The 16,208-nt window shown below is 41.4% G+C and overlaps 1 protein-coding gene across 2 annotated transcripts in view; it reads right to left on the reverse strand.

Moving 5' to 3' along the window:
• Positions 1–16,208, reverse strand: part of LOC138319318 (protein stoned-B-like) — a 40,845-nt gene that overhangs the window by 14,703 nt on the left and 9,934 nt on the right. The window contains exons 1-2 of one of the 2 annotated variants that reach the window (XM_069262389.1): positions 14,104–14,424; positions 4,412–8,197 (exon numbers count right to left, since the gene is read on the reverse strand). In XM_069262389.1, the coding sequence (XP_069118490.1) occupies positions 4,412–8,183 (3,772 nt within the window). In that variant the 5' untranslated portion in view covers positions 8,184–8,197; positions 14,104–14,424. Of the gene's footprint in view, positions 1–4,411; positions 8,198–14,103; positions 14,425–16,208 lie in introns of those variants that run through there. The other variant, XM_069262388.1, reaches the window with a different exon arrangement.

Genomic DNA, 16,208 nt, shown 5'->3' on the forward strand with positions numbered 1-16,208 from the left:
CAGAGAGTCAGGTAATATAGGATGTGTATTCCCTAGACTGGTCTTACCTTCATTAACAGAGAGTCAGGTAATATAGGATGTGTATTCCCTAGACTGGTCTTACCTTCATTAACAGAGAGTCAGGTAATATAGGATGTGTATTCCCTAGACTGGTCTTACCTTCATTAACAGAGAGTCAGGTAATATAGGATGTGTATTCCCTAGACTGGTCTTACCTTCATTAACAGAGAGTCAGGTAATATAGGATGTGTATTCCCTAGACTGGTCTTACCTTCATTAACAGAGAGTCAGGTAATATAGGATGTGTATTCCCTAGACTGGTCTTACCTTCATTAACAGAGAGTCAGGTAATATAGGATGTGTATTCCCTAGACTGGTCTTACCTTCATTAACAGAGAGTCAGGTAATATAGGATGTGTATTCCCTAGACTGGTCTTACCTTCATTAACAGAGAGTCAGGTAATATAGGATGTGTATTCCCTAGACTGGTCTTACCTTCATAAAACAGAGAGTCAGGTAATATAGGATGTGTATTCCCTAGACTGGTCTTACCTTCATTACAGAGGAGAGTCAGGTAATATAGGATGTGTATTCCCTAGACTGGTCTTACCTTCATAACAGAGAGTCAGGTAATATAGGATGTGTATTCCCTAGACTGGTCTTACCTTCATTAACAGAGAGTCAGGTAATATAGGATGTGTATTACCTAGACTGGTCTTACCTTCATTAACAGAGAGTCAGGTAATATAGGATGTGTATTCCCTAGACTTGGTCTTACCTTCATTAACAGAGAGTCAGGTAATATAGGATGTGTATTCCCTAGACTGGTCTTACCTTCATTAACCAGAGAGTCAGGTAATAATAGTATGTGTATTCCCTAGACTGGTCTTACCTTCATTAACAGAGAGTCAGGTAATATAGAATGTGTATTCCCTAGACTGGTCTTACCTTTCTTTAACAGAGGAGTCAGGTAATATAGGATGTGTATTCCCTAGACTGGTCTTACCTTCATTAACAGAGAGTCAGGTAATATAGGATGTGTATTCCCTAGACTGGTCTTACCTTCATTAACAGAGAGTCAGGTAATATAGGATGTGTATTCCCTAGACTGGTCTTACCTTCATTAACAGAGAGTCAGGTAATATAGGATGTGTATTCCCTAGACTGGTCTTACCTTCATTAACAGAGAGTCAGGTAATATAGGATGTGTATTCCCTAGAACTGGTCTTACCTTCATTAACAGAGAGTCAGGTAATATAGGATGTGTATTCCCTAGACTGGTCTTACCTTCATTAACAGAGAGTCAGGTAATATAGGATGTGTATTCCCTAGACTGGTCTTACCTTCATTAACAGAGAGTCAGGTAATATAGGATGTGTATTCCCTAGACTGGTCTTACCTTCATTAACAGAGAGTCAGGTAAATATAGGATGTGTATTCCCTAGACTGGTCTTACCTTCATTAACAGAGAGTCAGGTAATATAGGATGTGTATTCCCTAGACTGGTCTTACCTTCATTAACAGAGAGTCAGGTAATATAGGATGTGTATTCCCTAGACTGGTCCTTACCTTCTTACCTAGTCAGGTAATATAGATGTGTATATCCTAGAGACCTTCATTAACAGAGAGTCAGGTAATATAGGATGTGTATTCCCTAGACTGGTTCTTACCTTCATTAACAGAGAGTCAGGTAATATAGGATGTGTATTCCCTAGACTGGTCTTACCTTGTTAGACAGGTACTATAGGATGTGTATTCCCCTGGTCTTAACCTTTGTTAACAGAGAGTCAGGTAATATAGGATGTGTATTCCCTAGACTGGTCCTTACCTTTCATTAACAGATAGTCAGGTAATATAGGATGTGTATTCCCTAGACTGGTCTTACCTTCATTAACAGAGAGTCAGGTAATATAGGATGTGTATTCCCTAGACTGGTCTTACCTTCATTAACAGAGAGTCAGGTAATATAGGATGTGTATTCCCTAGACTGGTCTTACCTTCATTAACAGAGAGTCAGGTAATATAGGATGTGTATTCCCTAGACTGGTCTTACCTTCATTAACAGAGAGTCAGGTAATATAGGATGTGTATTCCCTAGACTGGTCTTACCTTCATTAACAGAGAGTCAGGTAATATAGGATGTGTATTCCCTAGACTGGTTCTTACCTTCATTAACAGAGAGTCAGGTAATATAGGATGTGTATTCCCTAGACTGGTCTTACCTTCATTACAGAGAGTCAGGTAATATAGGATGTGTATTCCCTAACAGAGACTGGTCTTACCTTTCATTAACAGAGAGTCAGGTAATATAGGATGTGTATTCCCTAGACTGTCTTACCTTCATTAACAGAGAGTCAGGTTAATATAGGATGTGTATTCCCTAGACTGGTCTTACCTTCATTAACAGAGAGTCAGGTAATATAGGATGTGTATTCCCTAGACTGGTCTTACCTTCATTAACAGAGAGTCAGGTAATATAGGATGTGTATTCCCTAGACTGGTCTTACCTTCATTAACAGAGAGTCAGGTAATATAGATGTGTATTCCCTAGACTGGTCTTACCTTCATTAACAGAGAGTCAGGTAATATAGGATGTGTATTCCCTAGACTGGTCTTACCTTCATTAACAGAGAGTCAGGTAATATAGGATGTGTATTCCCTAGACTGGTCTTACCTTCATTAACAGAGAGTCAGGTAATATAGGATGTGTATTCCCTAGACTGGTCTTACCTTCATTAACAGAGAGTCAGGTAATATAGGATGTGTATTCCCTAGACTGGTCTTACCTTCATTAACAGAGAGTCAGGTAATATAGGATGTGTATTCCCTAGACTGGTCTTACCTTCATTAACAGAGAGTCAGGTAATATAGGATGTGTATTCCCTAGACTGGTCTTACCTTCATTAACAGAGAGTCAGGTAATATAGGATGTGTATTCCCTAGACTGGTCTTACCTTCATTAACAGAGAGTCAGGTAATATAGGATGTGTATTCCCTAGACTGGTCTTACCTTCATTAACAGAGAGTCAGGTAATATAGGATGTGTATTCCCTAGACTGGTCTTACCTTCATTAACAGAGAGTCAGGTAATATAGGATGTGTATTCCCTAGACTGGTCTTACCTTCATTAACAGAGAGTCAGGTAATATAGGATGTGTATTCCCTAGACTGGTCTTACCTTCATTAACAGAGAGTCAGGTAATATAGGATGTGTATTCCCTAGACTGGTCTTACCTTCATTAACAGAGAGTCAGGTAATATAGGATGTGTATTCCCTAGACTGGTCTTACCTTCATTAACAGAGAGTCAGGTAATATAGGATGTGTATTCCCTAGACTGGTCTTACCTTCATTAACAGAGAGTCAGGTAATATAGGATGTGTATTCCCTAGACTGGTCTTACCTTCATTAACAGAGAGTCAGGTAATATAGGATGTGTATTCCCTAGACTGGTCTTACCTTCATTAACAGAGAGTCAGGTAATATAGGATGTGTATTCCCTAGACTGGTCTTACCTTCATTAACAGAGAGTCAGGTAATATAGGATGTGTATTCCCTAGACTGGTCTTACCTTCATTAACAGAGAGTCAGGTAATATAGGATGTGTATTCCCTAGACTGGTCTTACCTTCATTAACAGAGAGTCAGGTAATATAGGATGTGTATTCCCTAGACTGGTCTTACCTTCATTAACAGAGAGTCAGGTAATATAGGATGTGTATTCCCTAGACTGGTCTTACCTTCATTAACAGAGAGTCAGGTAATATAGGATGTGTATTCCCTAGACTGGTCTTACCTTCATTAACAGAGAGTCAGGTAATATAGGATGTGTATTCCCTAGACTGGTCTTACCTTCATTAACAGAGAGTCAGGTAATATAGGAATGTGTATTCCCTAGACTGGTCTTACCTTCATTAACAGAGAGTCAGGTAATATAGGATGTGTATTCCCTAGACTGGTCTTACCTTCATTAACAGAGAGTCAGGTAATATAGGATGTGTATTCCCTAGACTGGTCTTACCTTCATTAATGTTAATACAGATAGTATATAGGATGTGTATTCCCTAGACTGGTCTTACCTTCATTAACAGAGAGTCAGGTAATATAGAATGTGTATTCCCTAGACAGGTCTTACCTTCATTACCAGAGTCAGGTAATATAGGATGTGTATTCCCTAGACTGGTCTTACCTTCATTAACAGAGAGTCAGGTAATATAGGATGTGTATTCCCTAGACTGGTCTTACCTTCATTAACAGAGAGTCAGGTAATATAGGATGTGTATTCCCTAGACTGGTCTTACCTTCATTAACAGAGAGTCAGGTAATATAGGATGTGTATTCCCTAGACTGGTCTTACCTTCATTAACAGAGAGTCAGGTAATATAGGATGTGTATTCCCTAGACTGGTCTTACCTTCATTCCTCTCTGGAAGTCTTGATATCCTCCATACAACGGCCTTGTGCAGGTGTTCATACTTAGCAACTCCAACATCGGCCTCCATCAGCGTTGGCGTTAATAGTCCCTGCGCAATCATTGTGATACGCTCTAAGCCTTTGATCTTACCAGGTTTACGAGTGGCTGACTTGAATGCACCATATCCAAAGCGCTTCTCATAGCGAAATAGGTACACCCATTGCTCTGGTATGGGGAAGCGGATTTCAATGTCCTCACATGGAAACTGGCCATGTTTTTTACTGAAGGAATGGTACCCCGTTACTAGAATGTCACAGCGTATTTCCACTTTAGAGTCTTTTAAAATTTGCTGAACTTTGAGCTGGAGTGGCAATTCTTTGTTTTCCCGTAGACGAACACGATATCTTAATAGTTCAAACTGACAAGCATCTAAAGGATGAAATTTTATATTGTTTGTTTTTTCAAATTCATTTCTATCAACACAGCAGTGAAATTCAACATCTTCCAGACGAATCCACTCCTCTGTCTTAATGGGGATGATGTCATGGCGACCAACGACCTCTTTACCACGCCTCCGTTTGTCATTAAGCCCGAGTTCACATGTTGGCATGCCAGTGACAAAGGCAAGGAAGAAAGCCCTGACCCGAGCCTTTTGTTTGAGAACTCGACCCTGTTTGTCTAACTCTGCCTTGTATTCATCCCACACCTCAGCACAGGCCTCATCCTTAATGTATGTCAGAGTTTTCTCTCTACGAGCCTCCATGTTCATTAATGCATTCTCCACTTCTCTAACAAATGAGGAGATTTCTTCTTTGTCTAAACTACCAAATTTGAGCATCTCAGATACTTGTGGTGCATGAGCAAGAATCATGGTTGCCTTTGGTTTCTTAACAAATGCTGGTGTGATCCTTTCTGCCCGTAAACCGACCCTCTCCCTGTAGAAGATGTACTGGACCTTGACTGTGTAGATTTTACCATACTGATCATACTGCTGGAGCGACACCTCAGAGATAGAGTAACAGGGCTGGAGAATCAGCTCAGTGAAGGCATCATTGTCATCTTTTTCTTGGTACACCTTCAGGATTGGTCCATCCGTCTGCTTCACCAACTTCACATAGACCTGTTTCCAGAATCGGTTGGTTGTGAGCTTTTTCTTGGTGGGTTGTCTCAGCATCAGACTCCACATATCCTGGTCTGTCGAGGGATAGAAAGGCTCTAAAGGAGGGAGAGCTGCCAGTTCTTCTTCTGGAGTATTGTCCTCAGTGGAGAAGCTTGGCAGACTGTTCAAGTTACTGTCCTTCTCACGAGGAGTGTCATCTCCACCACGAATCTCAAATTCAGCAAAATTCTCTTCTGGAGGGGAATCCCTGTTGAAGGGGTTTTCCCTGGGGGGTTGGGGGGACCGTGGGGGTCTGGGAGGTGGTTTAAGGGCAGGTGGTGGTTCTGTTGATCTTAAAGACCCTAGACTATTTGGCTTCACTGGTTTTATCTCCAGCATGAATGTATTATCTTCATCGTCCTCATCTGGCTGAACTAGCTGGTCCTCTCCAGAGGTCGCCACTGCTGTGAAGGTGTCATCACCAGCTGGTTCTGACACCACCTGATCTGACTGACTCTCCTCTGCCTTCTGGGCAGACATTCCAAAAGGATCAAAATCATCCAGTGTTGGGGATTTCATAGTCTGTGGAGCACTTTCTTTAGCAGAATCACCAAGTAGAAAGCTGTCTATGTCTGAGAGCTGTCCTTGAGTGTTTGACACAGAGTCGTCTAGGAATGGGTTAGCGTTAGATGTTGTGGGGACTGTAGAAAACACAGCATTGGAATTATCCTGTAGAAATGGGTTATTGCTTGTAATAGTAGGAAAGCCATCATCAGAATCTCCAGGAAAATCTGATTTAGCCTCTGGAATTTTATCAATGGAAAAGAAATCCTCTTGAAATGGATTAGCATTTTGGCCTACTGTGTCAGTGGAGGCACTTCCCCAAATATTGGAAAATGCATCTTGTGAATATTGGGGCTGAGCAGCACATTTGGTTTCAAAGAAGTTGTCATCAAACAAGTCAGTGGTCATGCTGGTGTCTGACGTGAGGAATGGGTTGTTAGCAACTGCTGCTGTATCGGTACTACGAGGCTCTGGCTCATCAGCTTGGTCTGTCAGTACATCTTTAGGTGGATCTGCCACACCAAATCCCAAATTGTCATACACCTCTATTGGTAAAATATTGGAAAACCCTTCCTTTACATCTGTGCTGTCACTTTCTGTATCCTCAAAGCCTTGTATTAAGTCTGAAGAGGCACTGGCTGCTGTAGGAACAACAGATGATGGGAGAATGTCTTCATCTAACTGTGCAAAGGCATCAAAGTGAGAGGAAGCCTGTTCATCTGACAGGTTCACACTCCCTCCAAATGCCTGACTGAAGTCTATAGGCAGTGGAGCAGGAAAGTTTGTGTCTGGGGCTGGCACAGTATTAGAGTCACTTTGATTGAGGAAGTTTTGAGATGTAGGTGGGAGAAACTCTGATGAAGGTTGTGAGAGGATATCTGTGGTAGGTTTAGGTTGTGGTGCAGGTTCCTTGTTTACAGGCGGAAGAGGAGCTTTTTCCTTCACCTTTTTAGCAGAGAATGGATCTAGAGAATCAATGATGCTAGACTTTGATGCTGGTTTTTCAGAGGAAGAATCAAATGGATTGAGATCAGCCTGGGAAACTTCCTTCATTGTGTCCAGCTGTAGGAACTCATCCACCATACTACTTACAAAGGTCGAAGAAAGTGTTCCCATGGGGATCCGCTGGTCATCCTCCCAAGGGTCAAACCCCAGGGGAGTTGACCTTTGGGATGACCTTTCACTATGAGAAACTGTTCCAAACATCATGTCAGAGCCATCAAAGCTGCTACACATACTACTACCATGCTGAGATTCCCCGGTCGATGACAGAATATTATCTAGTCCTAGTAGGTCCTGGTTCATTAGATACGTAGAGTCAGCAGGAGCCTGGTCAGTGTCAGTTGAACCAGTGGTCAACCCCAAAAGGTCAGCCACTTCTTCTTTACCCCCTGTAGGGTCATCAGCCATCAGGCTCTCCATGCTGGTCCGTAGACTGTTAGCTGGAGGACAAGGGGTTCCCCGTGGTGACAGAGTTGGAGTGACTTTAAGGTTGGGAAAACTTGTCACACTGAGTTCGGAGTCCTGATCAGAAGATTTTACTTTATCTTTATTCACACCATGAGGGCTTGGAGGAATCAATGAAGACGTGTCATCAAAACTCGACCAGAAAGTTGCATCATCTTGTTTTTGGCGTTTGTCATTGTTTGTGTTATTACCATTAGGAGTCTCTGAGTTGTCTGATGATAACTTATTCAAACTAGACTGTGTTTTCAGGACATTCTGTTTAATTCTATCCTGCATCTGCTGAAAGGCTTGCCAGTCATCTGACTTTTTATCAATACTAACATCTTTTTCTGAAACATCTTTCACATCATCAGGAAAAGTGTCTGTAAATGTGTCTTTGAGTGGATCTTTATGTGAATCCTTGGCAGCTTTACTGGATTTAGACTTGAAAGGTGACTTTAGAGGAGATTTCAGGGGAGACTTGAGCGGTGAGCGGAATGGAGACTTGGCACGTTTCTTTATAAATCCAAATGCCTTTGACTTGTCGTGTTGTTCAGACTTATCAGTGCTGTGATGGTCAACAGTGAGTTTATTAAAGTCTTCGGTGGTAGTAGGGGAGGTAACATCTACAAGGTTGGAGGATTCATCGAAGCTGGCAGACATCGCTACACTGGGGTCTGTAACATAAAAAAAAACACAACAGTCTTAGTCCTCTGTTTATCATTGGGAATAGCTATGTTTGGTAATGTACAGTGAACATTACTATAAATAACATGCTTAAAAGAACTTAGACAATATAACATGTTTTTATTCACATAGAAGACCTGCTGATTTCTAATATTTGAGTGTTGTAGATTAAACTTAAATGTTCCTGGTCCCAAAATAATTATTATAACACTATAAATCAAAGCCTCATGATATGTAAGAACATCAGAGAAAGTTGTGTTTTTACATTACAAAGTTTTCACAAGAGTACACTTGAACAATGGGATTATAAAAAGATGTGCCAGGATCATGGGCCTCCGATCAATTGTATAATGTCATCATTGTCAACAACTGTACATATAGTATAACACTACTGGCTATATTGATATAAACCAACAGTCTTTTTTTCCACACAACTAGATTTCTTAGTTTTTAATATATATTAATTACTCCTCTTAAACCACAGAAATCATACAATGAGGGTGTAGCTATATTTACTGTGTACAGCTACTGTATATTTTCCACAAATCGTGCATAGTTAAATCCAGGAAGTCGGTTTACAGTTATGTTATCCATCCACTATTTAGGAATCCACATTTAGAGGCAAGTGCTATATAAATATCACAACTAACTGGAGTCTACAAGTTCTTTTATAAAGTTACATATCAGAACAGGATGGCTTCATTTTACAACACAACAAAATGGTTTCTGTTAGCGTGCCTTGATAAATACAACAAAACAAAAAGGCTTCCATTTACTACAGGGCATATATCTCTCCAGTACTTACAGCAAATTTCTGTCTTATTACAACAGGGAAATATGTTTCTTTATTTTCTATGTGGCAAATATCTCCCTTTTTATTACAGGACAAATATCTCTCTATTGACACCATGACAAACAGGCCAGAACAAGCATCTGGACAACATCTCTCCTTTTACCACTGACAAACTTTACTATAGGACAAAGAGCTCTCTATCCACAGGACAAACTTTACTATAGGACAAAGAGCTCTCTATCCACAGAACAAACTTTACTATAGGACAAAAAGCTCTCCATCTACAAGACAAAATTTACTATAGGACAAAGAGCTCTCCATCTACAAGACAAAATTTACAATAGAACACAGAGCTCTCTATCCACAGGACAAAATTTAATATAGGGCAAAGAGCCCTCCATTAAATACAGAACAAACACCTTTACATTTTCTAATTTAAAAGAAAATAGCTGCCTTTATAAACTATCCATTATATAAATGCTTTATGATCTAAACAAACAGCACTAAGAACAATGTGTTAGGTGAAATGTTATGAATATTTTATAAAGTTGGTAGGATGTTTTGTGACAGCTCTTAGCTACACTGGGGTGACCAGGCTCACAGTTAGTCTCATTGACACAAGCTAATAAAATATTTACAGTCTCAGTGTCTGAACACAAGTTTTTTGAGATTGGGTTTCGCCAGCTTGACTTTACAAATTTTGGAATTATAAACAGACTGATGATATCTGCACAACCCTGAGTAATAGACCATACAGAGGACTATGGTTTGTGTTATATATGGATGAGGACTACCCTGATTTAAGGATATTTTTATCAGTCAGGTAAGAACTACAACAATTTACCTGGTGACCTGATATTGCAGGTAAAACCACTGACATCATCAACCCAAGAACCCATATCACTCTACCAAATGTCTACTGGAGAGGTCAGCTAATGTGACAAAAACTTGAAAACAGGACTTACAATACAATTTTGCAATTCATAGCACACAACCATTTGATTCAATAGCATATACGAGGTCACTGGGACTTGTTTGTATCAACACAGACAAACTGACCACTTTGGTTTTCTCAGGCCCCTGATGGGTCAGTGCGATAAAGCCTACAGGCCAACTAGATGCACTACCAGTTAAATATAACTGATATCTAATGCTTCTTTTCTGAAAAAAAGGTTGTTTAGTTTTCAGTTACCCAGTAAGCCAAATGGGTCATGCCCCTCAGACCCCTAATGGGTCAAACTGCATGAGCATTGGTTTAATTGAAACAAAACAAAAAACTTCTTTTTATTTAAATGTGAAAGCAGAGAAGTGTCTATAATAAAACAAACTCTGGAGTGTTTGTCTCCAACCCTCAGGTTCTTGGGTGGGGTGTCATTGGCTCCAACCCTCAGGTTCTTGGGTGGGGTGTCATTGGCTCCAACCCTCAGGTTCTTGGGTGGGGTGTCATTGACTCCAACCCTCAGGTTCTTGGGTGGGGTGTCATTGGCTCCAACCCTCAGGTTCTAGGGTGGGGTGTCATTGGCTCCAACCCTCAGGTTCTTGGGTGGGGTGTCATTGGATTTATATCAATATAGCCATCAAAACATATATATATACAAGAGGCCCAGAGGGCCTGTATCGCTCACCTGGTTTTTAGCTCACCTGGTCCGAAGGACCAAGGTGAGCTTATGCCATACCGTGGCGTCCGGCGTCCGGCGTCCGTCGTCCGTCGTCCGTCGTCCGTCGTCCGTCCGTCCGTTCCGTCCGTCAACAATCGACTTCTTCTCCATAACCGCTGGTCGGATTTCAACAAAATTTGGCTGGTAGCATCCTTATGGGCTACTAACTGAAAATTGTACAAATGATGGGGCTGACCCCCCAGGGGCCTGAGGGGCGGGGCCAAAAGGGGTCAATTTGGCTATTTCCATATAAACGACTTCTTCTCTGAAACCAAGCATGGGATAGCACCCATAATGCAATGGTAGCATCCTTATAGGGTGGGGATTCAAAATTGTACAAATGATGGGGCTGACCCCCCGGGGGCCTGAGGGGCGGGGTCAAATGGGGTCCATTTGGCTATTTCCATATAAACGAACTTCTTCTCTGAAACCAAGCATGGGATAGCACCCATAATGCAATGGTAGCATCCTTATAGGGTGGGGATTCAAAATTGTACAAATGATGGGGCTGACCCCCCGGGGGCCTGAGGGGCGGGGTCAAATGGGGTCAATTTGGCTATTTCCATATAAACGACTTCTTCTCTGAAACTAAGCATGAGATAGCACTCATAATGCAATGGTAGTATCGTTATAGGGTAGGGATTAAAAATTGTACAAATGATGTGGCTGACCCCCGGGGGCCTGAGGGGCGGGGGTCAAAAGGGGTCAATTTGGCTATTTCCATATAAACGACTTCTTCTCTGAAACCAAGCATGGGGTAGCACCCATAATGCAATGGTAGCATCCTTATAGGGTGGGGATTAATTGTACAAATGATGGGGCAGACCCCCGGGGGCCTGAGGGGCGGGGTCAAATGGGGTCAATTTGGCTATTTCCATATAAACGACTTCTTCTCTGAAACTAAGCATGAGATAGCACCCATAATGCAATGGTAGTATCTTTATAGGTTGGGGATTCAAAATTGTACAAATGATGTGGCTGACCCCCGGGGGGCCTGAGGGGCAGGGTCAAAAGGGTTCAATTTGGCTATTTCCATATAAACGACTTCTTCTCTGAAACCAAGCATGGGATAGCACCCATAATGCAATGGTAGCATCCTTATAGGATGGGGATTCAAAATTGTACAAATGATGGGGCTGACCCCCAGGGGCCTGAGGGGCGGGGTCAAAAGGGGCCAATTTGGCTATTTCCATATAAACGACTTCTTCTCTGAAACTAAGCACGTTATAGCACCCATAATACAATGGTAGTATCCTTATAGTGTGGGAATTCAAAATTGTGCAAATGATAGGGCTGACCCCCCGGGGGCCTGAGGGGCGGGGTCAAAAGTGGTCAATTTCCATATAAATAACTTTTTCTCTGCAACTTAACATGGGATTAACGCTCATAATGCAATGGTTACATCCTTATAGGGTTTGAATTCAAAAATTTTGCAAATGATGGGGCTGACCCCCGGGGGCCTGAAGGGTGGGGTCAAAAGGGGTCAATTTAGCTATTTCCATATAAACGACTTCTTCTCTGCAACTAAGAATGGAAGAGCACTTATAATGCAATGGTAGCATCCTTATAGGGTTGGGATTTTGGGAATTGTACACAAGACTCTGACAATTAGTCAAAAAAATATAAACAAAATTGACTCCCAAAGTATGGTTTAATTTTGAATCACAACCATACAATGATCCCAAAGTTTATGGATACCATACAAATATGCTATCCAATACATAGGTTCAGAGACAAAGTAATTTATATGAAAGTAGTAGCCTAATTGACCTTTTTGAACCTCGCATCTATTGCCGTCTAAGGCCCCGGGGGTCAGCCATATCATTTGTACAATTTCAAATCCCAACCCTATAAGGATGTTACCATTGCATTATAAGTGCTCTTCCATTCTTAGTTGCAGAGAAGAAGTCGTTAATATGGAAATAGCTAAATTAACCCCTTTTGAACCCATCCTTCAGGCCCCCGGGGGGTCAGTCCCATCATTTGCAAAATTTTGAATCCAAACCCTATAAGGATGTAACCATTGCATTATGAGCGTAATCCCATGTTAAGTTGCAGAGAAAAAGTCATTTATATGGAAATTGACCACTTTTGACCCCGCCCCTCAGGCCCCCGGGGGCAGCCCTATCATTTGCACAATTTGGAATCCCCACCCTATAAGGATGCTACCATTGCATTATGGGTGCTATACCATGCTTAGTTTCAGAGAAGAAGTCGTTTATATGGAAATAGCCAAATTGACCCCTTTTGACCCCGCCCCTCAGGATCCCCTCCGGGAGGTCAGCCCCATCATTTGTACAATTTTGAATCCCCACCCTGTAAGGATGCTACCATTGCATTTTGGGTGCTATCCCATGTTTTGTTTCAGAGAAGAAGTCGTTTTTATGGAAATAGCCAAATTGACCCATTTGACCCCGCCCCTCAGGCCCCCGGGGGGTCAGCCCCATCATTTGTACTATTTTGAATCCCCACCCTATAAGTATGCTACCATTGCATTATGGGTGCTATATATCCCATGAGAAGAAGTCGTTTATATGGAAATAGCCATATTGACCCCTTTTGGCTCTGCCCCTCAGGCCCCCGGGGATCAGCCCCATCATTTGTACAATTTTCAGTTAGTAGCCCATAAGGATGCTACCTGTCAAATTTTGTTGAAATCCGACCAGCGGTTATGGAGAAGAAGTCGATTGTTGACGGACGCCGGACCACAGACGCCGGACACCGGACGCCGGACGCCGGACGACAGACGCCGGACGCTGCGGTATCCCATAAGCTCACCTCAGTCCTTCGGACCAGGTGAGCTAATAAACCAACCCCTTGCATCATTCCAATCGTCTGTAAGTGTGCTCAATTTAGTTGATAAATTTGTAATCACTTACCAAAAGGGATTTTATATCAAAATACAGTCAAATTAACTCATTGAATATCTACAAATAAGAGACATACATGTATAACAATTGGCTTCTTGCAAGGAAAAAGTCCTGCATTCCATTACAGCAAAAATGACGCCTTTTGTTTTAATTGCCCAGAAGGAGAGATCCTGATGATTTCAGAACTCTATAACACTTATATTCATACCTACACTGGGTGGAGCACAGTGACCTCCTAACAGCAAAAAACATATCTACATACTGAAATGTATGCACATGTACTGACATGTATGGATATAGATATGAAATTCTGGTTACCTCTGTACAAAACTGCTTTTATCTGCTCCTACAAGGACACTGAGGACTAACAGAGACTGGTGTGACAATACAAAGCAAAACAAGCCCGAGCCCTTGGTTGGAGCTCCCATAGCAAAGTAAACAGTGGTGATGAGCAGATATAAAAATGGCCCCAGTATGTTAATTAAAGGAATGCCAGGAGGAGAAATACAGGTTGATGATGTTGCTATATTAATAAATAAATCACCTGGTGAAGAATTTAATAGAGAGACTTTTACCTCAGCTTCCATGTTCACATGTTCATGTGCATTCTCCAGGGGGATCAATAAGTTAGGAATTCTCGGCTACCACACAGAGCTGTGACCTTCAGCACTCCAATGTCACGCCCTGTCCACTATACTCAAAAATGGTCAGCACAATGCACCACCACACCGCCACTGAACTGTAGAGGTAGATATTTTGGCCAAGGAGCCAAGATAGAACCCAAAATGGCGGCAGAGAGAAGTGGGAGTGTCAGAAGGCTCCACCGTAGACAGAGGTTCTATGGCTGTCATTGATTCTACAGCCAAGCACTCCAGGAACAGGCAAATCAATTCACTGATCAATATCCTTCTCTCTGCAGCCAAGGAACACTGAACTATGAAGGCTCACGATGCAACTTATCTATGGGCCAGGCATCCAACTGGGACATTACTTCACATTATTTTACAGTACCAAATATAGAAAGTGGGACATTAATTATCAACAATTCAACACATCTTTTATTGTATTTATATAATACATAATACAGTGCGTGAAGCAAGGGAAGAGGGGGCATTATTTTAGTTTTGTGTGTCCCAAAAAAAGGTGGGGAAAAGGGAGAGTACATACATTATTTTCATTTCTAACAAAGCCAGAAAATGGGACACAATTCAACTGATTTAAACATAACGAGTTATCAGAAAAGAAGGATGGACTGTTTTACATGGAATGACATCTCTATAGAGTTTTAATATTTGTTGCCCTGTTTAATGTTAAGGTAAACATGCATCGTTGCCATTACACCACTTGAAATCATTTCTCAAAGCACCTGTTTGTTATGGTCAATTTTAGTACATCACATGATAATTACTAGGAATGCGATTGGATAACAGCCATGGTCTATTTTGCAACAGTTCCCTGTCCTTCTTGACTACGGGAGATTATACCTGACTACGGGAACTATACCAAAGTATAGTCCCCCGGGAATGAACACGCGACCAAATATATTACGTCACAATGAATGTCATGTGACGTACTAAATCTATTATGGCCCTTTCCCTCGGGAACAGTTCTCCTATAGTGTTGTCTGGCGAGGTATAGTCCCCGAGTCTTCGACTCGGGGACTATACCTCGCCAGACAACACTATAGAAGAACAGTTCCCTCACGAAAGGGCCATAATAGAATAATAGTAATAAAGTGAATCTCGTAATTCATTCTTACTAATTAATTCATACCAGCATACCATACAATATTCATATAATGATATCATACCCATATACATAGATACATCTGAACTGGCAGGCAGCAAGTTGTAGTAGGTTCATCACTGTATAAACTGACATCAGAGTATAATAGTTGTGTGTCTTTGAGGGCTGACATTATACAGTATTGTACTAGGTGTATGACTGTAAGGACTGACATTATACAGTATTGTATTAGTTGTGTGTCTGTGAGGGCTGACATTATACAGTATTGCAATAGGTGTATGACTGAGAGGGCTGACATTATACAGTATTGTACTAGGTGTATGACTGTAAGGACTGACATTATACAGTATTGTATTAGATGTATGACTGTGAGAGCTGACATTATACAGTATTGTACTAGGAGTATGACTGTGAGGGCTGACATTATACAGTATTGTACTAGTTGTGTGTCTGTGAGGGCTGACATTATACAGTATTGTACTAGGTGTATGACTGAGAGGGCTGACATTATACAGTATTGTACTAGTTGTGTGTCTGTGAGGGCTGACATTATACAGTATTGCACTAGGTGTATAACTGTGAGGACTGACATTATACAGTAATGTACTAGGTGTATGACTGTGAGGAATGACATTATACAGTATTGTACTAGGTGTATGACTGTGAGTGCTGACATTTTACAGTATTTTACTAGTTGTATGACAGGGAGGGCTGACATTATACAGTAATGTACTAGGTGTATGACTGTGAGGACTGACATTATACAGTATTGTACTAGTTGTATGACATGGAGGACTGTCATTATACAGCAATGTACTAGGTGTATGACTGTGTGGCCTGACATTATACAGTATTGTACTAGGTGTATGACTGTGAGGACTGTCATTATACAGCAATGTACTAGGTGTATGACTGTGAGGCCTGACATTATACA

Source organism: Argopecten irradians, chromosome 3 (assembly GCF_041381155.1).
Source record: "Argopecten irradians isolate NY chromosome 3, Ai_NY, whole genome shotgun sequence".
Taxonomy (NCBI): Eukaryota; Metazoa; Mollusca; class Bivalvia; order Pectinida; family Pectinidae; genus Argopecten; species Argopecten irradians.